Source organism: Melitaea cinxia, chromosome 16, assembly GCF_905220565.1.
Source record: "Melitaea cinxia chromosome 16, ilMelCinx1.1, whole genome shotgun sequence".
Classification (NCBI taxonomy): Eukaryota; Metazoa; Arthropoda; class Insecta; order Lepidoptera; family Nymphalidae; genus Melitaea; species Melitaea cinxia.
In genome coordinates, this window is record NC_059409.1 from 628,039 (window position 1) to 649,464 (window position 21,426).

General features: G+C 35.3%; 2 protein-coding genes across 2 annotated transcripts; one reads left to right on the forward strand and one right to left on the reverse strand.

The window, feature by feature from the left end:
- The first annotated feature begins 3,945 nt into the window (after positions 1-3,945).
- LOC123661185 (terminal uridylyltransferase Tailor-like) lies at positions 3,946-8,725 on the forward strand. The gene is made up of 3 exons (XM_045596170.1): positions 3,946-4,066; positions 6,417-6,572; positions 6,868-8,725. Exons 1-3 carry the CDS (start codon positions 3,946-3,948, stop codon positions 7,905-7,907), a joined length of 1,317 nt encoding a protein of 438 aa, XP_045452126.1. The 3' UTR covers positions 7,908-8,725.
- A 429-nt stretch (positions 8,726-9,154) lies between these two features.
- On the reverse strand, positions 9,155-20,602 carry LOC123661151 (acid phosphatase type 7). The gene is made up of 9 exons (XM_045596142.1): positions 20,410-20,602; positions 19,367-19,488; positions 18,765-18,949; positions 17,798-17,998; positions 16,942-17,060; positions 16,417-16,552; positions 10,953-11,014; positions 10,022-10,113; positions 9,155-9,297 (listed from the first exon to the last, which is right to left on the reverse strand). Exons 1-9 carry the CDS (start codon positions 20,585-20,587, stop codon positions 9,226-9,228), a joined length of 1,167 nt encoding a protein of 388 aa, XP_045452098.1. The 5' UTR covers positions 20,588-20,602; the 3' UTR covers positions 9,155-9,225.
- Positions 20,603-21,426: the final 824 nt, after the last annotated feature.

The window sequence follows — 21,426 nt, forward strand, 5'->3', positions numbered from 1 at the left end:
ATTAGATCGTATTAAGAGGAAAGGGTACCTGAGAGACCTGAAAAATAGGTATTTGAATAAAATGATCCTGTCTTGCTGTATGCTGCCGCGCCCCGAGGCAACAAAGGGACAACTGCAGCTCAGACCGTTTTAGGTAGATAATTATTGACCAAAACAGTATTTCGTAGTCGACTATTTTCTCCCCAAAAATTGCCAATTTTTTTTTAATATTTTTATGTAACTAAAAAAAACCTTCAGCTATGTTCTCGATTTTTTGAAAATATGCGTAATTTTTCTTTAATGAGTGTCTGAAAATGTATAAAAAATTAGACTATATTACTAGATTTTGGAGACTTCTACTCTCTGTGATAATAAGAATGAAAAAACCAAGGCATAGAGGCGTGGTCATGGCAGTTAAAGGTTTTTGTTAAAAAAATATTTGATCTATCATTATTATCCAGGGAGAAAACAGTCGACTACGTTTGTATGGAGAAAGAGCCGGTATCCTTTAACAGTTTAGCCTGTTTCCGGTATATTCCTATATTAACCGGTATATTTTATCCGGGAGCCTTTAATCTTAAATTAGAAAGCCTTTCATATAGCATTTTTGTCCATCATCAAGTTAGTCAATCATAGGAACTAGTCTTTTGAATGCGATTTTAGAACATTCGCTTTCTTTTAATAATTAATATTATAATAATGAAGTTCAAATGATATAGCATATCTATGTGAGTAACTGGCAACTATATCAAATAAAATGTAAGGTGTTTCCACATTCGGATCAGATAAAAATTATTTCTACAAAATTGAGACGTATGGCCAATACAAATGTTTCGCATGTGCGGGGATCGAACCCGCAACCGTCAGCGCTACAGCCACAAACTGTTGCGCCAACGCGTCGTCAAAAAATATAAAATATTACACAAAAAAACACACGAATCTCTATGGTTTGAGTAAAAATTTAAAAATGTGTTTGATTTATCGTTTTTGCTTTGAATTTTATTTAATTTAAATAAACTACCTATAGTGTACCTGAAAGGTTTATTGTTTTCCCGAATAATAAAAATAAATTTATTTTAAAATATTTTTAGCGTCAATCTCAAGTAAGGGGGTCCAGGCAGATCTCACTAAATCTGACCTAGGGGGGGGGAGGAGTCTAAACTGAACGAAAAATAGCTCACATAATTAATGGATGCCCCCAATGAGGTTACTCGACTATTGAAAACAGTGTTTGCTTGTCTGCCGCACTTCACATGCGTATTATAGCACAGAACTTATTAATGCAATGCGTTCTAAGCACTGTCTTATTTAGATTTTCGTTTATTTATTTATGCTAAATACAAATCGATAACTTATTTGTTAATTATCTGAGAATCAAGTCTATAGCCTTTTATTTTCAAGAGGTTACCAGAAAAAAAAATCTACACAGCTGTCGGTTCGGTTCATAGTCTAGCGGATTAATAATTTTATTTAATATTGTATAATACATAAGACACATTAAGTATATATCTATATTTAATGTATTCCAATATATTATCAGCAATCTATTAAATATATCTCGTTATTTAAATCTTATTAATAATACTTTGTATTATGTAATTATGTAAGTAGGTAAGGTCAAGTTCAATGCCTCTAAGACCCAGACGTGTCTCTTTTCGGCAAAGCGGAGTCCTTTTCACCTGAGTCCCTCTTTCCGTGGTGTGCCCGTGCCCATAGCTGATCACATGGAGCTTCTTGGCGATACTGTATTATCTACCCTCAATTTTAGCTCGTACATACATAGAAGCAAAGGCTCGAATAGCTGCCAAAAAACTAATGGGCGTCCTCTCGAAGGTGAGACAGTACTTCACTCCGGAACAGCTTTTAAATTTATACCAGCTCAAGTTCGCTCATGCATGGAGTACTACTCTCATCTTTAGGATGATTCTGCCAAGTACCAGCTGGAGTTTCTCGAGTCAATCGAGAGGCGAGCCAAGAGGCTCATTGTTGATGAACCTCTGGTCGCTGCAAAGCTGTAAAGCTTGGATCATCAGCTTAGGTGTCGGTTTTTTATCGGGTTCACTTCGGAGAGTGTGCGTAGGAACTCCACGACCTGATTCCTCCCTGCCCCTTCCTCCTTCGAACAACCAGTCGCCCTGCGTTACGCCACCCTTATATGGTTGACATACGCACTAAGCGGTAAGCGATTCGCAAGTACATTCTTGATGCGTACGGCTAAAGAATGGAACTCTCTACCAGCGTCTTTGTTTCCGGATAGCTACAATCTGGGGATCTTTAAGTCGCGAGTGAATAGGCTACTCGTAGGTAAGCGTGCTCCATCCTAGACCACATTCTCACTTAACATCAGGTGAAATAGTGGTCAAACGCAAGCCTATCTAATTATAAAAAAAAATTATAATTAAAAAAAAAACAAAAAACCCGCCTGCGTGAAGAACAGCTAATAGAAAATCAACTGAAAAAGCTGGAACAAGGACTACCGTATTAATATATTTTAAATGTACAGCACAAAATGTTTATTATTGTTTCTATTTATTTCGCTGACTTTGTGTGCATATTGAATTTTTATCTTGTTCCAGCTTTTTCAGTTGATTTTCTATTAGTTGTTCTTCACGCAGGCGGGTTATTTGTTTTTTTTTTAATTATTATTTTATTTATGTCTTTTTAGTCAGACAAATTACGTAATCGATTCAATTCATTAAAACAATTTTTTAGGGTCAAGAGAACTGATAGCAAGTCCGGAGAAAGATCTCACTCTGCTCAAAGCAACGTAAGCCTGACCTTTAGAAATAGGTGACTGCTTAAGTCAACAACTACCTATTAGTTTTAATATAATGAAATTATTATTAAAATTATTTGTTTGTATTTGGTATTATGTATTTGTTATTGATTTTATTAATGTAATTGTAAATTGGTGTGACATTTATTAATTTTTATTTGTAATTTTAATTGTATGTTTTTTTTTAACCATTGTATTTTATTAGAAAGGCTACACCCCGAAGTTAATCGTCGCCTAGGAGGCGAGTTTGGCATGGCACAGGCGTGGGAAAGAGCAAAGTCCACATTTTTTAAACTTTAATATTGTATTTCTTTATTAGTATTACGGTAATAATAATCATGATATACCTTTTTAAAATCCTTGTATTGTGCCCTTCAATTTGATACCCATATTGTAGTATTCGAAAAAAAATTTTTTTTTTCATTAACTACAATGGCTTCGCGCAGCCGCTGTGTTTGATTTTTTTTTTAATGTCACCTATCTAAGAATACTTGGGCAGCTAAGACGAACCTAACGATACCTCAATTATGTAAATCCGTTCAGTGGTTCTGGAAATATGAGGTAGTAAAGAATATTACATACATACATACATAAAAGATACGCGCGAAAAACATAACCCTTCCTTGGCAGTCGGGTAAAAAGGAACTTCTTTCACGATCAGTGTTGCCAACTTAGTGGATTTTCCACTAGATCTGGTGGTTTAGACACCCCTTTTGGCGGGAAAAATTTTGTTTTAGTGGCTAGTGGATTTTTTAGTGGTTTAGGTTTGTTCCAGTTAGTGGTAAGCTTCATAGCTTACCACTAAAGAATGATCTAGTATTTTTCTAGGATTTTTTTTACAGGCACACACAACAGGAAAGAATGGTTTATTTCTGTTGTGTAGGCAACACCAAACGAATTCAAGCCTGTCGGCTGTTGGGAATTCCCCGAAAATAATTTATGAATTTCTTGAATGAACATAAACTTTATATGTTCAACTATTGGGTTAAGTTTGATTTGATTCGAAAGAACAAGTTGTTATTTATTTACTCACTCGTCAGTCAGTTCAGTGAACAGTACAGTTCGCTATTGGTTCGCTATCGTTCTCTAATCTGTAAATGATACTTACTTCTCAATCTTGCTTTAATTTGTTTTTAAACTGTTTAGGGCTGTAAAATTATTTTTGAAATAGTTTTAAATAGTATTTGATAATGCCCAAGCCACAGTACACCCAAAAGTTTCGGGACTGTTGGTTACGTGACCCAGGATTAAAGGATTGGTTGCAAGTTGTGGAAAGCACTGGTGGTCCAGTAGCTAACTGCATGATGTGTGGTACGTTATTAAGGAATCAGGTTATGGTGTACATCGCCGGCAAGAAATTGATGTGGTTGGGGGGGAAATTGGGAGTGGGGGGTGGGAGGGAGTGTAGGTTTTTCACCCCCCCGGACAACTATTTTGGTGTAAACCCCGTTGTTACAGAGATATCGTGGTTGAAATTTTGAGGTTCAATTTTTAAATCGAAAAAAATTAACCTACCACCTTTGAAGTTAGAACGCTTGGCTCCGGCGCTGCGGGAAGTGCAGCCCTTCCAAGGGCTGCCCTCCCTCCGCACCTCCGGCTTTAAAAAATACTCTAGGGGTAAGGCAGACCAAGACCACTTGGACAGCGGGGTGCTCCTATTCGGTTTTGGCTATTTTTCGAATTTCTATACCTATATTCTAGCACACAATGTTACTAATTTTATTAGAATATTATGTCTGACGCGTTATTTTGTTTAAAAGTGTCTATTTGTCAGTCGTTAAAAGTCAGTTCGTATCGTATTTTGATCTTGCAGTAAAGATCATTTTTACGTAAATTTGTTCGAAAATAACGCGTGAAAGTCGCAGAACGGAGCATAAATACACTTCCCGCAGCACCAGAATTAAGGTAGAGTCAGAAATAACAAAAATTTAACCTCCCATAAATTAGTCTACCTGTGATGTACCTACATCATAGCCATGAATTCTTGTACGAACCTGTGTGTCAGAGGCAAGACCTGTGCGAGCGGATATTAATTAACGAACGAAAATTTTGTTTTCGAATGTTTAATACTAACTAGCTTTCGGGCACGGTTTGGGTGGCGTTGAATTTGGTGATGAAAAATATATTAAAGAAAAAACTAAAAAAACTTTTAAAAATTCTTTATACAATAAATCATGATATTTTTAATAGAGATTTTAAAAAATTTCATTGTGTATACTTGTTTTTTAATTGTTAATTTCGCGCTCTCACAAGTATTTGCTGCACCAGCCTCTCTGTGTCCTGAATCATTATTTATAATTTATCTTAAAAATTATTAACTTTATCAAGATTGTTAAAGAGAGCAATGTTATTAATAATTAAATTCTCTATAATTTATTTCTAACAATTTTATTTCTGGATTCAATTTAACAAAAGTTATATAAGCATGAATCGGAACATGTAATTAAAATTACTTTTTTATCTGTTTATATTACTTTTTTGTTACCATTTTGTTACTAAAGCAGAAAGTAATTACATTACAAATTGCAGATGAAGCTGATTCATCAGAAGACGATCTTCTTTAGTAGTTATGTACTTACCTAATTGTTTCCTTTTTTTCTGTAGTTTCATTAATTATTGTTTCCTGTAGTACGTAACTTAAATAATTATTTTTTTTATTTCATGATAATAATTACGTTGTTGTTGTTGTATTTTCAAATTATATTTAGGTAGGTAGCCGTTGTCTTTGATTTTTTTAGTGGAATTCTGGTGGTTTAGGAGGCCAATAAGTTTAAGTGGTTTCTGGTGGTTTACACGGCTTCATTTGGTAAAAATAAAGTTGGCAACACTGTTCACGATGGCAGCATTGTGTTGCTGTCAAATTGTCAATCAAACTCATGTCATGTTCCCGTTGACCCGTTCCCGTGTTCGTGTTGTGTGATGTTGTGGTTTTCTTTGGTGGTTTTATATTGAACTTTTACGTTTATTGTTTAATTTTATTTTCTACAATGTGAATCTTAAAAAAAAAGAAACACGAAAATCAATTGTCAAAATTAATATAAACAATATTAGCTTAATAACAATATGATTATAAAATTATTAACATACTGCTCTCAGTCTGAGATATGAAGTACAAAATTATAGTATTTTAAGTGTTTCCGTGTACATATTTAATTAAATTAAAACGTTTGAAAGCACTTACGTATGTTTTAAGTTCGATATAATATCTCATACCCTAAAAGCAAGGCGATGGATTCAAACGGTAATAATTTTCAAATAAAATGTATGATTATTTAGGAATTAAGCAACAAGACCAAGTTTTAAATTGATTTATAAAGTGGTCATTATATCAATAGAATATATTCAATTCTTAGTTAAATCTTAGTAACAGCTTGATAGTGTAATTTTATTATGAAAAAAATAATAAATCTTCCCTTTACTTTATCATACTTGTTATTAATTATTTAAATTTTCGGATGTTTGTGTAATGTTTCGATTATTATTATCATGTAGATACACTCAGTACTTGACAGAAAACTCCGAATTATTAAAACTAATTAAATTTAACCTCAGAATTTATTTCATGTCATAATATTAGTTAGGTACTGTCCACAAAAATGTACAAAGTTAAATCATTCTCTATATAAACTAGGATTGATTTTTATTATTATAAAACTTATAGGTGACATATGTGACATATCAAGACTAACTTTTGCCGGTGATTTCCAAAAGCAAGTGGAGGAAATAATGCAATATATTCGACTCACGAGGCAAGAGGTGGAGACTTTGCAGTTGTTATTTGATAATTTGCACCAATCTCTCAGTATTGTGTGGCCAGGTAAGAGTAACATGAATGAATTTTATTGGGAAGAGCTGACCACACAGACTTTGTCTTGGAAAGGGTTAAAATTTCAAACTTTTAAATAATGTTGTCGTCTGGTATGAGACAGCAAAAATAATTTTTGAGAAGTAATTGTTATTACTGTTGCTGTGTAATACAGAGAAAATATTACATTTAAGTTTTTTTTTAATATAAACTAGCTAACCTTGCAGACTTCTTGTAGCCATTATTTTTTCGTATATATATTTATGTTTATTCTCTTTTATTACATACTTGGTTTTTATAATTTCAGGTTGCAAAGTTCATGGATTTGGTTCGATAGTCACTGGATTAGGGATAAAGACAAGTGATATTGATTGCTACGTAGAGCTTCCGAGCTGGTTCTATCCACCGGATCGGCCGTTTGTTATTCAAGCTAGGAATATTTTGAGACAGAGACCACAGATTTACCAGGAATTATTTTCACTTACAAATGCAAAAATACCCATAGTTAAATTTTACCACAAACCAACAAGGAGATTTTGCGATGTTAACTTTACTAGTATGGCTGGTGTGTGCAACAGTGCATTAATCAATTATTTCCTAAACTCAGACCAAAAGATACTATATTTAGCTATTTTAGTCAAGTACTGGGCGAAAATTCATAATTTAACTGGTGTAAATATGATGTCAAACTACTGTCTAACGCTATTTGTTGTATTTTATTTACAACAAAAGAATATTCTGCCGTCGGTGATGGACTTGCAAGAAAAGGTAGATGAACACTTTGTAGATTGTTGGAACTCAGCTTTCTGTAAGGAGTATCAATTTAGTCAAATTAATGAAACACTATACCAGTTACTGGGAGGATTTTTTAAATACTACAGTACGTTTAATTTTGAAAAGCTTATTATATCTCCATATGTTGGAAAACCAGTTGAGAGGGATATGTTTTCGAACGTTGAATCAGTTCCATTGGAATTTCAACTTTATAAGAAATATGTTAGTAGTAGTAATAGTGAATGCAAACCTATAAGATTGGACACATGTATGTGTGTTCAAGATCCCTTCGAGCACAACAGAAACTGTGCCGTTTCCGTACATCCAAAACTAGCTCAGGATATCATATCTCATTTGCGCAAAGCGTCAGAGGTATTTGATAGTATGGATGAGAAAAGTTTTCTAAGACAATTATTAATAAAAATAGGTTCAAATAAGCCGAGAAATAGGAAACCTAAGAAACCAGTGGTCAACGGAGTCAAAAAGAAATACAAACAAAATTTGAACATACAACAAAATGTCAAATTCATTGCACAAAAATATTTCAAAGCTAAAAATGAGAGGAGAGAATGATTGATGATTGTTCTTTGACGAAAAACTTGTTACTTTTGTTGTTAACTATATTTGAATATGTCTTTGAAATGAGGCTTAATTTGGAATTATTTATGAGAAGATTTGGGTTAGTTGTAGATCTGCCAGATTGACCAGTTGCTAACAGAAGAAAAGCTAAAGCTGGAAAGTATCTGACGTATGACAGATAAAAGTGCATATATTAATTTATGTCAGATACTTCTATTCGTAACCTGTGGTCCAAAAAGTTGTATTTATTATTTCATGTGAAACAGGCCCTCAACGTTGTTACTTGGTTTTTATAATTTCAGGGTGCAAAGTTCACGGCTTTGGCTCAATAGTCACTGGATAAGTGATATTGATTGCTACGTAGAGCTTCCGAGCTGGTTCTATATGACCTAATCTATACCTTTTGTGTATTTTTTTTATTATTTTCTCAATTTAGTTTTGAAATCACGGCATGTTTTTGTACAAGTAGAATTTTTTTGCAATTTGTTAAGTATCAAAGTTTTATATATAAATCATTTATGTTTAAATTTTATAAAGGCAACGTAGGTACTATATTTCTCTTTGATTGATTGGAATTTTGACGTGAAAAAGACTAAAAACTTATCATATATGTTTATTAATTTTATCTCTAGCTATCGTTGCTACCAATATTTTTAAAGTGTAATATTGTTTAATATTTTTTTAACATTTCAACTGAAATAATTATATGTGTGTTATAAAATTAGACTGATGCCATGAAAAAGCATTGTAATATTGCCTTATTTAGTTAACTACGGACATGATTCCTTAATAAGAATGAAAAAGTTCTGAAATTGTTTTTCTTTTCTTTCTACCCTTTTATGTTCAGTGGTCAACAAACATTTTATCGGCAATGAGTTGGACAGCCGAGCAAAAGTAATACTTGAAATGATAAAAACATTCCACTAATAGACAAAGGTCTATTTACATAAAGGAAATAATTGAACATAACACTGTCACGTTCCTTTACGTCGGTTTTTGAATAAATTCCTAACAGTAACGATAATTATGTTCACAATTACAACCAGGACTGATGGCTTTCAAGTGTTTTTCATGGCGTTGAGAGACCAACGTCCAATCACCAGTCTAAACAAAATCAAACACATTAATAAATACAAATACCTATATATGACAATAAATACCGATATGTGACGTAATACTTGCGCAGACGATGAAAACTTAGTTTTTTTTTGCGTGAAGATTAGAATAAATTAATAATCATATTACTACGAACTTAACTTTATTTCGATAAAAATTAAAAACTAAAACATTTCTACGTTATTTTAAATTTACGTCAAAAATGACTTGTTCTATTCTTAACGAGCCAAAACGAGTCTATGACCTGCCCGTCGAGATCCACTGATATCTGAAAAAATAAAGTAAAACTTTTAAGAGAAAGTTTGAAAACGAACAAATTTTTGTATTCACATAACGAAATTCTAACAAGAGTTATGAATTAATGTTTTGTATGTAGATATGATGCCGCGTTGGCGCAACGGTCACAGCCATAGATTGTATCTATTGCGCTGGCGGTTGCGGGTTCGATCCCGCACTTGACAAACATTTGTATTGGCCATACAGGTATGTGCCGTGGTCTGGGTGTTTGTGCAGTCCTAGTGGGTCTCCCCACCTGCCTCGGAGAGCACGTTTAGCCGTCGGACCCGGTTGTTATCATGTACACCTGATAGCGATCGTTACTCATAGTAGGGAATATATCCGCCAACCCGCATTGGAGCAGCGTGGTGGATTAAGATTTGATCCTTCTCCTACATGGGGAAAGAGACCTATGCCCAGTAGTGGGATATTTCAGGCTGAAGCGTATGTAGATATGTGTAACTACGTCTTCTGAGTATTTTGCGTCAGTTTAAAATCCAACTAGTGGCGACAAAATCGTATATAATATGGTTGAAAAAAGTTTTACAATATAATTTCAGATATAATTTTTTGGGGGTCCAAAAACTAAACAAAAAAACCCAGAAACCATCTTAGAAAATATGGTCATTCCTCATGAATGGACAGCGAACTAGCCTGTCTAACCATATTAGTACAGCTTTATTTGAACTTATAGAAACTAAAATTCATGCACTAACTTGTTCAATATTAATGTGAGTCTTGTTATAAGCTTTGAACCGCGTGTAACCGAAGTCTTGCGATCGGAACGCTGACCACTTGAAACCGTTACCTGAAATTATACGATAAAGCTTTTTCATTTAATATTTTTTTTTAAAAACAAACTACCCTATGAATAAATCTCATAAACCTCATAACAACATAGACAAATGCAGACCTAATTCTTATAGATCGCATAGCCTCGCGTAACTCGGTCTGTGTGTGGACTGCATTTGTCCATGTTCTTAATTCTTATAACATTTATGATATTTTTTCTACATGGTTATCTATATACACATATCTATAGAGTAAAGAACAATATATAATGATATTTTTTAATCACAAATAATAAAATTATTTTTACTTATCATAATTATTACAATAGTTAAACAAATGACGTTCATTTTTGTCCCTTTAATATTAAGTAATGAAGTTAAAAGAAGTATTGTTATTGTACCCGATGAGAGTATTTAACTATTCCGTTCATTAAGCGACATAAAAGGCCTTCTACACGGTCGGGATCGACCGCCGACCGTCGTGTTCTTGGTCGGGTCAAGCAATTTTTGTATTCATTCTACACGGTCGGTGGTTGACTCAACTTGTTAGTTCTTTTCTGGTATTTGAAGCGATAGCTCTATGTCTTTTAAAGCGACATAAGGTGGGTTTGGCAATAACATTTTTATGATAAAGTGAAGTTCTTTTCTTTGTATAAATCGGATCCAATGTCCCAAAGACATTGCAAATCACCAACCAAGGCCGTTGACATCAAACAAATATTGGTCGGGTCAACCGTTTTCCACACTGTCCATTTTTATATCAACCCGCGACCAAGGACACGATGGTCGGCGGTCGATCCCGACCGTGTAGAAGGCCTTTAAGAGTTAAAGACAGCGATAGGTAACCGTCACTCACGTCGGAAGTGGTCGCGGCCTTCCTGGCAGCCAGCGGAGCCGGTCACGACGTGCACGGGCGCCCTGCGGGCAACACGCCGGCTCACTGAGTTACTGCGCTGAGCAGACTTACCGCGGTAGTGGGGGGGGAACCTCCTGTGCCTCCCGTGCAGTGTCCCTGTGGTGAGTGAGGTGCAAGGCCAGAGCTACGAGGGAGGCTCGGGATAGGTCGGCGACAGGCTTGTAAAGCTTCTGGTGTTGTAGCCGTCTGTAAGCTACAGTAACATGGTAGGCACCATTAGGAGAACCTTACGCTTATTACGACGTAGTCATAAAAAACAAAATTAAATATTATGTATATTATTATATGTGATTATTATGTAATCTTAAATTCATTTGATTTAACATGATTTTTTTTTCATGTATATACGATATTAGATTCTCAATTATAGCACGGACGCGGAGCACGAAGAATTTCGTACATTGATCCTTCATCTTTGGCCTTTGTCGCTCGCGTATAAACATATTGCCGTTGCGCTCACACAGGTGTAGTGATAGCCGTATTCACAGTTTGTCAACCTTTTTACTTTTTTTTTACCAAATTTAAGTCACAAGATTCAACGTTTTTCATTTTTAATTTAAGTCAAAAGTTAACAATACTTATATTAAATGCGAATGTGTGTTTATTGGTGTCTTTTTTCACTCAGCAATAAATCTAAGATTTTTTTGCATATACAAAGTATAGCCACCAAATTGTACACATAGTAATATATTCACTAAGTTTTATTTATACATATGTATATATACTTATAGCTTATATATAACTTATTTTCTATGATTAAACAAAAAATATTTTATTCTATGACTAGACCGATCCACGGACAGACAGCGTAGATTTAGTGTAGTGTGCTAACAACGAGTTCTAAGACATACCAAATTCTAAACTCTACCGATTTTTTAAAGCTTCGTACTTTATATAAAATTTTGAGAACCACTGGCAGTAGGCAAAAAGGTCATTGTACGAAATTCTTCGCTCCGCGTCCGTGCTATAGTTCGCGTCATGTAAAAAGAACGCTGGCCTTGAAGCTGCGCAGAAGCGATTTATCGGTCTATTTGGTGGTACGGGGTAGGGGGACGGGAGTGTTTATCACTGTCGCATGCTTGCCGGTGTGCTATTGGTTGACAGCGGTTGACAGTTCGACGTCGACTCAAATTATTATCGCGCACAAAAGTTTTAAATTACAAAATTCTCCATTTACTATTTATTTCACTAAAAAACAATTATCAATTTATCATTTTAAACACATAAAAACTATTAAGATACGAATATCGAGAGTACAGATAATTATTATTTTTGAATACGACATTTCAATAACTAAAAAATTTGTTATTGCTTTTGTTTAAAAAAAAATTGTGATTTTGTAAAGTGATAATTATTATACTTATTTAGTCCGAATTATTCGCACTTGTATTTCTAGTATTTTTTAATGTACCTACCAATAACCATTATACGAAGCCGCGAGTGAAAGCCTAATTAAAAAATAAAACAGTAGTACTTGTGCGCGAGTATACCCATGCGCAAACGCACCCCCTCCAGTTTCTTTCAGCGTTCTTTTTACATGATGCGAACTATATAGATCCAACAAGTGACGCTGTAACGATAGTCTCAGACTTTTTGGGTAAGATATATATTATATATCTTATTCGTACATTACTTACCGATAACTCTTCTTACCATTGGCTTTGTCTAAGAAATCTTTACACGTGTACTCTATGAAATGTTAAATGAGGTAGTAAGGTACGACGGTTTAACTCATCGGTTGGATGTGAAGAAAGAAATAAAACAAACAGCTATTACACACTTATATTTATTACATGCTATGAATTTAGAACACATATTTAATTTTAAGTCATTACAAATAAATTTTTATGAATTGACACTGTTTCCGAACAGTCTTTGAGTCAGATCTTTGAAGTTTGGTCGTTAATATAGTGTTATGTGACGTCATTGTTGTGATTTCTCAAGGTCTGGGATGTCGTAAGGGCGGTGATGGTCCTTGATGATCCATATCGAGTCTATGACCTGGCCTTTGAGATCCACATCCACCTGAAATTGTTGTTATTTTTATATTTACAAAATCTGTAGGGAGGTGAATTTTTGTTAAGCTCTTGTGGCGAGATAAATGAATAGCGATAAATTAAAACATTTTGATTCACCGCTTGATCATCGCTAACAGTATTATCGCAAATAATTGCATAGCAATCGCTTCAGCCTGTAATATCCCACTACTGGGCATAGGCCTCTTTCCCCATGTAGGAGAAGGATCAGAGCTTAATCCACCACGCTGCTCCAATGCTGGTTGGCGGATATATTCCCTACTATGAATATCGATCGCTATCAGGTGTACATGATAACAACCGGGACCGACGGCTTAACGTGCTCTCCGAGGCACGGTGGGGAGACCCACAAGGACTGCACAAACACCCAGACCACGGCAAACACCTGTATGGCCAATACAAATGTTTGTCATGTGCGGGGATCGAACCCGCAACCGCCAGCGCGACAGATACAATCCATGGCTGTGACCGTTGCGCCACTCACTCGGTTGTTACGATTAGAGGACCAGCGCTGGTCACCAGCTCTCGTCATGGCCTCATTATATTACGAGTATATATGTATATACTAGTTGTGACCCGCGGTTTCATCCGGACTATCTAACAGAAAAAGAATTTTTCAATTGGAACCCGTAGTTTCTGAGAGTAGTGTTCAGACAAAGTAAGGAAATATTGTTTTTTTAATGTTTACGTGAATTTCACTCATTATAATGAAACAATTTTTTTTGGATTTTATCGCGGTTCATTAAACTCGGAAAAATTGTTTCACAATGAAAAGAACAAAGTCTTCAGCTGTATAATAATGGTTAGAGATGACCCACCTGTTCGAAATGTACGTGCGTGTGGTTGTAAGCCTTCAAGCGCGTGTAGCCGTAGTCACTGGAGCGGAAGGCGGACCAGGCAGGGCTGTGCGCTGTGCACACAATTATTTATTGTAATACAACTAAGTCGGCAAACCTTATGGTAAGCGATTACCGTAGCTTATAGACGCCTGCAATACAACAAGCATCGCAACGTGTTGCCGACTCTATCCCTAATTCCCCCCAGGAGCTCTGGTCACTTCCCTCATCACAGGAACACAACACTGCTTGAAAGCAGTATTATTTAGTTTTGACCTTCTGTAAGGGGTCGAAGGCCTACCTCAGTCAAGCTGCTCCAAAATCGAGCAGGATATTTCCTACTGTGACCTACCTCAGTTAAGTTCGGTATAGCGTCAATATCTATAACTTTATTTATTTAGACCCAGCTAGTCAGACACCAGCTGACTCGACAGACTTCGTCATCTTAAGAACTGTGAAACGTTTTCTGAAAATTTTCTTTATACTACGCAATTTTCTTAGTTTTCCATACTATAAAACCTGCACAATCATTATAACCAAAAAATTGCCAAATATGTCCAGTCGTTTTCAAGGTTCGAGCCTAGCAACACGATGCGATTAATTTTGTTTTATAAAGAATATTTATGTTGCTTATAAATATAGTGGCGTCGTGTCATGGTTATGGTCGATTTTTTGGACTGGATATGATTCTAGACTCTACAAAGGACTTTAATTCTAATAGGTTCCATAGATTGTGAGACCTTCAGTAATAACTACATCCTTCAAGCATATTCTCGAGGTCGTCAAATATGAGCGTATTTATTATCATCATTATCATCATTACAGCCTACAAGCAGTCCACTGCTGGACATAGGCTTCCACAAGTTTACGCCAAAAATAACGTGAACTCATGTGTTTTGCCCATAGTCACCACGCTGGGCAGGCGGATTGGTGACCGCAGTACTGGCTTTGTCGCACCGAAGACGCTGCATGATGATGTATTTATTATACTACTTAAATATATTTTTATTGAAATTCTCCTGTAGCAAAGTCTACCTCAACAGACTACCTCCCAACAGCAGTAACAATAACAAAAAGACGACTCACGTCTGAACTTGTCCGTGCGTTCCTGGCAGCCGGCCGAGCCCGTCACGAGGTGGACTGGCGCTCTGCGGCCAATACGACATTTGTACCAATGTTAACCCTTTAGTCTATTATATTCGCTCTGCGGCCAATACGACACTTATCATCACCACGTACCAATGATAACCCTTTAGTCTATTATGTATATATATTCTTTATTGCACTTTAAAAAAATCATAATTACAAGTCATTTTTACAAAAAATGTTGGCAAGGGCGAGCTTATCTCTGTAAGAGATCTCTACCAGTCTACCCATGGTGGTGAGAGATGTTATCGCGGGACTCATAAGCGCATTTGTGATAAAGTGAAAAAAAAACTGAACAAAAATTTAAAAATAATAAAAAAAAGCCATTTTGCTATATATACATTCAAAATTAGTGATATAAAATACATATATACTTAAATACATACGTAGTATTATATTACGTTAGTGATTTCATGGATCACGTGCAATTCTGGGATATTACATTTTAACTAAATTCTTGATCACAGCGATATTTTAAAATACATTTGTTGTGATAAGCAGTGGCACAATAAAAATGAACATTTTAATAGTGCACTGTGTTTCTACAATAACATTAAAATTATTATTACTGAACTATTACCAAAAGATTCCAGTATCAGATATAACATTTGAAATATAGGAGTCAGTAACAGTTTTTAGTGTTATAAATACCACCAGTATTGGGTAAGGTATTTCGATGGTTTTATCACATTTATATTATTATTATTATCTTCTATACAATATGAAGACTTGAAGTTGATTATTTAAAGTAAATAACTGTATTATGTACATAGAAAATATGTTTACATTAATTGATTCCAATCAATATCTGAAATGCATAGCACGAATTTTTTCCAAAAAATAAAATAAAATAACTTATTCTACTGAAGCAATTTTTGATTCAAACTGATCTAGCGTTTTGTTTACATGCGTGAAATTGATATGTGAAATAAATATGCCAATATATAAGAATGTCGACTCACCGAATATATGTTATAAGCAGAATATAAACATTTCATAATAGCACAAAGAACAAATAATACAGGATCTAAACTTGGGCCCTGTGGGACACCTTTGTGAGGTTAATATTTGGAAAAAACGTTATTTTAAATCACTTGAACGCAACTCAAAGATTTTTATTCCGACTTCCGCGAATCTTCGCGCAGGTAAACATCACACCGAATAGAAGATACATAAAAAAGTTAGTAAAATGTATTGTAGTCGGAAACGCGGTTTCTGCTCCCGCGTCGAGTCTATGCTTGATATATGTTTTTATTATTTATAAGAAATATTTTGTATGTATTTATCGAACAAAAATAGTTAAATCAGCTAACCTATAACATAAACATTAAGTTTTTTATCTTAGGTGCAGACGATATTGAGGGAATATTGGGGGTTGTGTCTTACCCGGGGTTCCGGTAGGGCTCGAGACGTGACCCGTTGTAGACCTTGGAGTCATAAAGTGGCCACGTGCGCTCGTAGCTGTGCTCGTGCGCCCACACCACCACGTCCACGGCGAACTCCTGTAGCAGAGGCTCCAGGCCTGGGGGGAGGGTGGGGAACCAAAGATATAGCCCAGTTTTCGGAATTTAATCCTTAATAAACGATATAACGCCAGTAAAGAGTGACGGGGTCTGCTCTGGAAGTGATGTTTTACCACAAAAAAGTAACGCGCAGCACGCGAGAATGAGATAAACGTATTTTTAAATATCACGGTAACCTTTCTCAAGGAGTTAGCTCCAGTTGTGTGCTCCAGTGACGCACCTAATATACATATAATAAGAGATAAAAACAACTTTACATGTAAAGATCTTCGGAGGTTATGTAAACTATTCACAACCAAAAATTACGATTGACTATATCAAAAGCCTTCGTCAAATCTGTTTCAAATTATTGGTTACAAAGACATCGTCATTATAATAAAATACTCACCATACAGCCCGATGAAAGGCAATCCCTTCCTAGTGTATTCAAAACTGCAGTCGATGTCGTCTGAGTTACTACAGTACATGGGCCGGTGGCCGTACAGAATGATCCAAGGTCGTTTAGCCCTAAAATGGAGGGTAATCAATTTAAAAGCGAACTTTTTTTTTTAAATCACTAGTTCGGCAAACAAGCGTACGGCTCACCTGATGGTAAGCGATTACCGTAGCTTATAGACGCCTGCAACACCAGAAGCATCGCAAGCGCGTTGCCGACCCAATCCCCAATCCCCCCAGGAGCTCTGGTCACCTTACTCACCAACAGGAACACAATACTGCTTGAAAACAGTATTATTTAGCTGTGATCTTCTGTAAGGTCGAGGTACTACCCCAGTCGGGCTGCTCCATATTTTGAGCAGGAAATTCCTGCTGTGCCCTACCTCAGTTAAAACTTTATTTGCTACTTTAATTTTGAGCCAACAGTTTACAGACTACTAACTACGCGTAGTTAAAAAAACTAACGTAAGTAACGAAGTTCTAATGACAAAAATACTGTTACTGAAAAAATAAGTGCTGAGTTTATGTGTAGGAGATATCGATTTATTAGTAGTCTGTAGGATAACTGACTAAACTTTAATAATTATGTCTTTACTATTGATAACATGATATCTGATTGTTCTGATATTTTTGTGACTAAAGTACTACGAACGAACATTCAAATAAACAATTATGTTTTCAAATTCGAATAAATAACTAGTAAGGAGTCTGAAACGAGTGTGTAATTAGATTTAAAACAACAAGGACGATATTTCCTTTTGTGCCTCACCTACTGCGTACCTCAATAGAATATTTATAAGATTCCTTACCTGTTCTCCGGTCTGTTCGCTTCCTTGAGATCCTCACGCAGCCAGTTAAACTGGTTGGCGAGCATCTTGGTCCCGTACTCTAGGAAGTAGTAGAACTCCGTGGAGATGGAGACGAAATGTACGGGGCCGAGGTCGAAGGAATAGAACATACTCTCGTAAGGACCAGGCATGGAGAACCGGTTGCGGTAGTTGCTGAAGTTACTAGTGAAATAGGTAGTATCATAGTTACTGTTTTCATTTTTACTAAAATCAGTTTTATAAATGTATATAAAGCAAGGAAAAAGCCTAATCAAAATTACATCAAGCTTATACCTTTTTAGGTACGAGGTTGAGGTGATTTTCTATTTCCTTGTTTTTTTTGTTTAGAATCATGACAATAATATTGTGTAACGGGATATTTAATTATAGATAATCTACAATTCATACAAATGTATGTTATTTGTAAAAGTCGAATTTTATTTTTATACAGCAAGGTCGGCTAACAAGCGTACGGCCCACCTGATGGTAAGTGGTTAGCGAAGCCTATAGACACCTACAACACTGAAAGCATCGCAAGCGCGTTGCCGACCCTACCCGGGAGCTCTACGGTTTCTTCTACTTATACGGACACATATACACACATCGGATACATATTGCTATAGTGATTTGACGATTGCTATTGACCATAGCGTTTGCAATGTCTCCGAAATATCGGGAGTTTAAGCGTGACAATCGTTGATTTGAAATGCTTTTGTGTATCTGTTTTCTAATTCTATGATAATGACACATGGTACCAATTTATTTAAAAGTAGAAAATATGCTTTAGATACTCGAAATTTTTACTGAACAATTTGGGACCAAGACTTTTATGAAAATCTAAAAATTTGAGAAGGTTTTAAAGTCGGTTTAAAAGTTTATTTGAAGAATCAGCATTAACATTATTGTGTCGCAACCTATTTCTTCCAAAAATTGCTCGACAAATACATACTACTTGGACTCGTGGTTCCCAGGGCAGGTCATGTAGGGCAATAGGGCGGCTAGTGGCTGGATCTGCCTCATGAACTCGTCCCCCACTAGGGCGTTATTTGTGTCCATGTCGTAGGCGAAGTCCCCCACGTGGAGAATCACATCGAAATGTCCACGTTGTGCCTCGTCTTGCAGGTATGAAAGCGACTGGACCAATGATATGAATAAATACATATCTTATAACATTCACACACGGTCGTCTGATTTTAAGGTAAGCAACTTAATGCTTATGTTATAGGTAACAGCTGACTGACATAGCTATATAATTATTATTGATAAAAACAAATAATACATAATTATGTAAATAAATACATATGTTACACCCAAATTCAGGTGGGAGTCGAACCCACAACCCCCGGAGCAAAAAACATTCAAAGAGTTCCATAGGGAATATGTAAAACATTGCAATAGAAAAAAAGTATGTTCGTCATTTGTGACACATCTCTTTGTAATTTGTACATACATTGCACATACAAAAATTTAAATAGGCCTAAGAGAAAGTCAAGAAGGCTATGGAAGAAATTGCTTATTGTTAAATAAAAAAAATCATGAAGTATGTCTTACATGAGCATTCTTATTTCCCATGTCACCGTAAATAGCAGCTCGAACAACCCAGTCCTCTCCCTTCGGAGGAGTCTTGAACGAGAACTGCTCTGACCAGCCGAACACCGACCCCACGTGATACACTGCCATATTTAGACCAATATTATATCAACTTAAAACTAAATCATTACATTTATTTTGACATTAGATATGGCACTCTATTTGCACATTTCCATTCTGAGCATCCTCTAAAATACTCTAAATCGTCTCTTTCTATTTTTCAAAATCATACTATCGATTTAAAAAAAATTTAAACACTCATGATATAGCAAATTAGAATGATTAATTGAATTGATGATTAATTTTAAATTAAGTAATTTGTTTAGCACCAATCATAATATTCAGTATTAAACAAAATTGCCATAATATTTTGTAAGGCGCTTTAAGGTATGCTAAATTTACTGACGGTGAATACAAAATAATTAATACAGTCCTACAGGGCCGGATTTAGAGATCCAGTGGCTATGGAGCAACAAAGAAGCGGAGCCCCCTTCCAAGTATTTTTTCACTGGAGTTTTTCAATGATAGATAAATCTGTTGTTTTTTTTTAATATTATAGAACAATCTCATCATATTTGCACAAAGTACTATAGATAAAGATAAAACAGCGAAAAAAATGTTAAAGGAAAAGATGGTTACAAGTCATCGGGGTTTAAAAAAAAAATCCGAGGTCTCTTTTATGGAGGTCCCGGGGCTGTATCCCTCCCCTAAATCCGCCCCTGCAATTCTAGCACTGCTAACATTAATATCGACGAAGTTATTTTTACCTCCCCGTGAAATCCCTATATTTCTTAAACCCCCTACATGCAAATCTCAGTAACCTTTAAAAGAAATCATAAAAAAATAACCACGAAAACAAACTAACCATTGTTTTACTCTATCATTTATATGAAACAGTGGGTCATTTGCATGATCTTCTCCCTATAATAGGGCTTTAGGCATACTTATCAAATGTAAAAAGACATCACAAATTTTCACATACTTTACAAATGCTCAAGAGTTACCATATTTCGTGTCATATTTCAGATCGGGTAGTAGAGTTCTGTGTATCCACATCTTCCTTCGAAGCGGCCCTCCGTCTATGAAGAGTTTTCGGGAGCCGACTGCCTCCTTATCCATAATGCCCTCCCCATATTGAACCCTGGTCTCGCCAGTGTTGTTGAGTGTCGTCCATGTTACCATGATGTCATTGCTTTTTGCTGGGAAGAAATATGAGTGTTTTTAAATCGTGTAATTTCTTTGAGACAAAGAATTGAAAAATAGAGCGATCAAAATTTTTAAAAAACTTCTCTTCATAGTTCTACAACAATATTGCGAAATTATCTACATTAATGTTTTGCCACGGTATAAGATCTTTACTTAGGACTTTTTTATTTTGATATATCGGCTTTCGGATATTTTTATTATCTACTGTCTTAGAAATAAAAATTAGTAAAAAAAACCTTATAATTTATTTGATACCTAGGTATTTTTAAAATATTCAGACGAATATTCTACAAGCGTTTGTATATTTATACCTATTGAATTTAATCTCGAATATTTATTACTGTATACTAAATGGACAATTTTTAATTTGACTTATTTCGATTTTGACGATATTCTTAGTAACTTAGGAACACCTGTAAAAAAGTAGGCAATTATCTAGATACTTATGTTTACTTTATTAATTTTGTATTTGTTGTTGTACTACTTGTTGGTGTTGACTTATGAATAAATAAATAATAAATAAACGTTTTTTATTCCCTTTAAAATGTGATGTAACAAAAACAAAATAAAACATATCTGTATATTCTCTTATAAGCTGGAGATGAAATTTCTAGACTAATTGGATAACAATAATACTTCGAAATTTATAATGGTACTAGCGACCCGCCCCGGCTTCGCACGGGTGCAATGCTGATACTAAATATACTACAGATTGTCTTTATTTATAATGTGAAGCTAGCTTAAAGCATAACAACATTCAAATATGCGTCGTTAGATTACACGTTGTTACAGAATGCGTTGAGGAAATAAAGGTT

Excerpts from the sequence above, each read along its gene's own strand:
- LOC123661185 (XM_045596170.1), top strand. The coding sequence starts at position 3,946 with ATGCCCAAGCCACAGTACACCCAAAAGTTTCGGGACTGTTGGTTACGT. Across the intron at positions 4,067-6,416 it reads AGCTAACTGCATGATGTGTG|GTGACATATGTGACATATCA; the intron begins GTACGTTATTAA and ends TAAAACTTATAG. Across the intron at positions 6,573-6,867 it reads TCTCAGTATTGTGTGGCCAG|GTTGCAAAGTTCATGGATTT; the intron begins GTAAGAGTAACA and ends TTATAATTTCAG.
- LOC123661151 (XM_045596142.1), bottom strand. The coding sequence starts at position 20,587 with ATGGTAACATGGACGACACTCAACAACACTGGCGAGACCAGGGTTCAA. Across the intron at positions 19,489-20,409 it reads GAAATATGACACGAAATATG|TGTATCACGTGGGGTCGGTG; the intron begins GTAACTCTTGAG and ends TAAATATGGCAG. Across the intron at positions 10,114-10,952 it reads AGGCCGCGACCACTTCCGAC|GTAACGGTTTCAAGTGGTCA; the intron begins GTGAGTGACGGT and ends GTATAATTTCAG.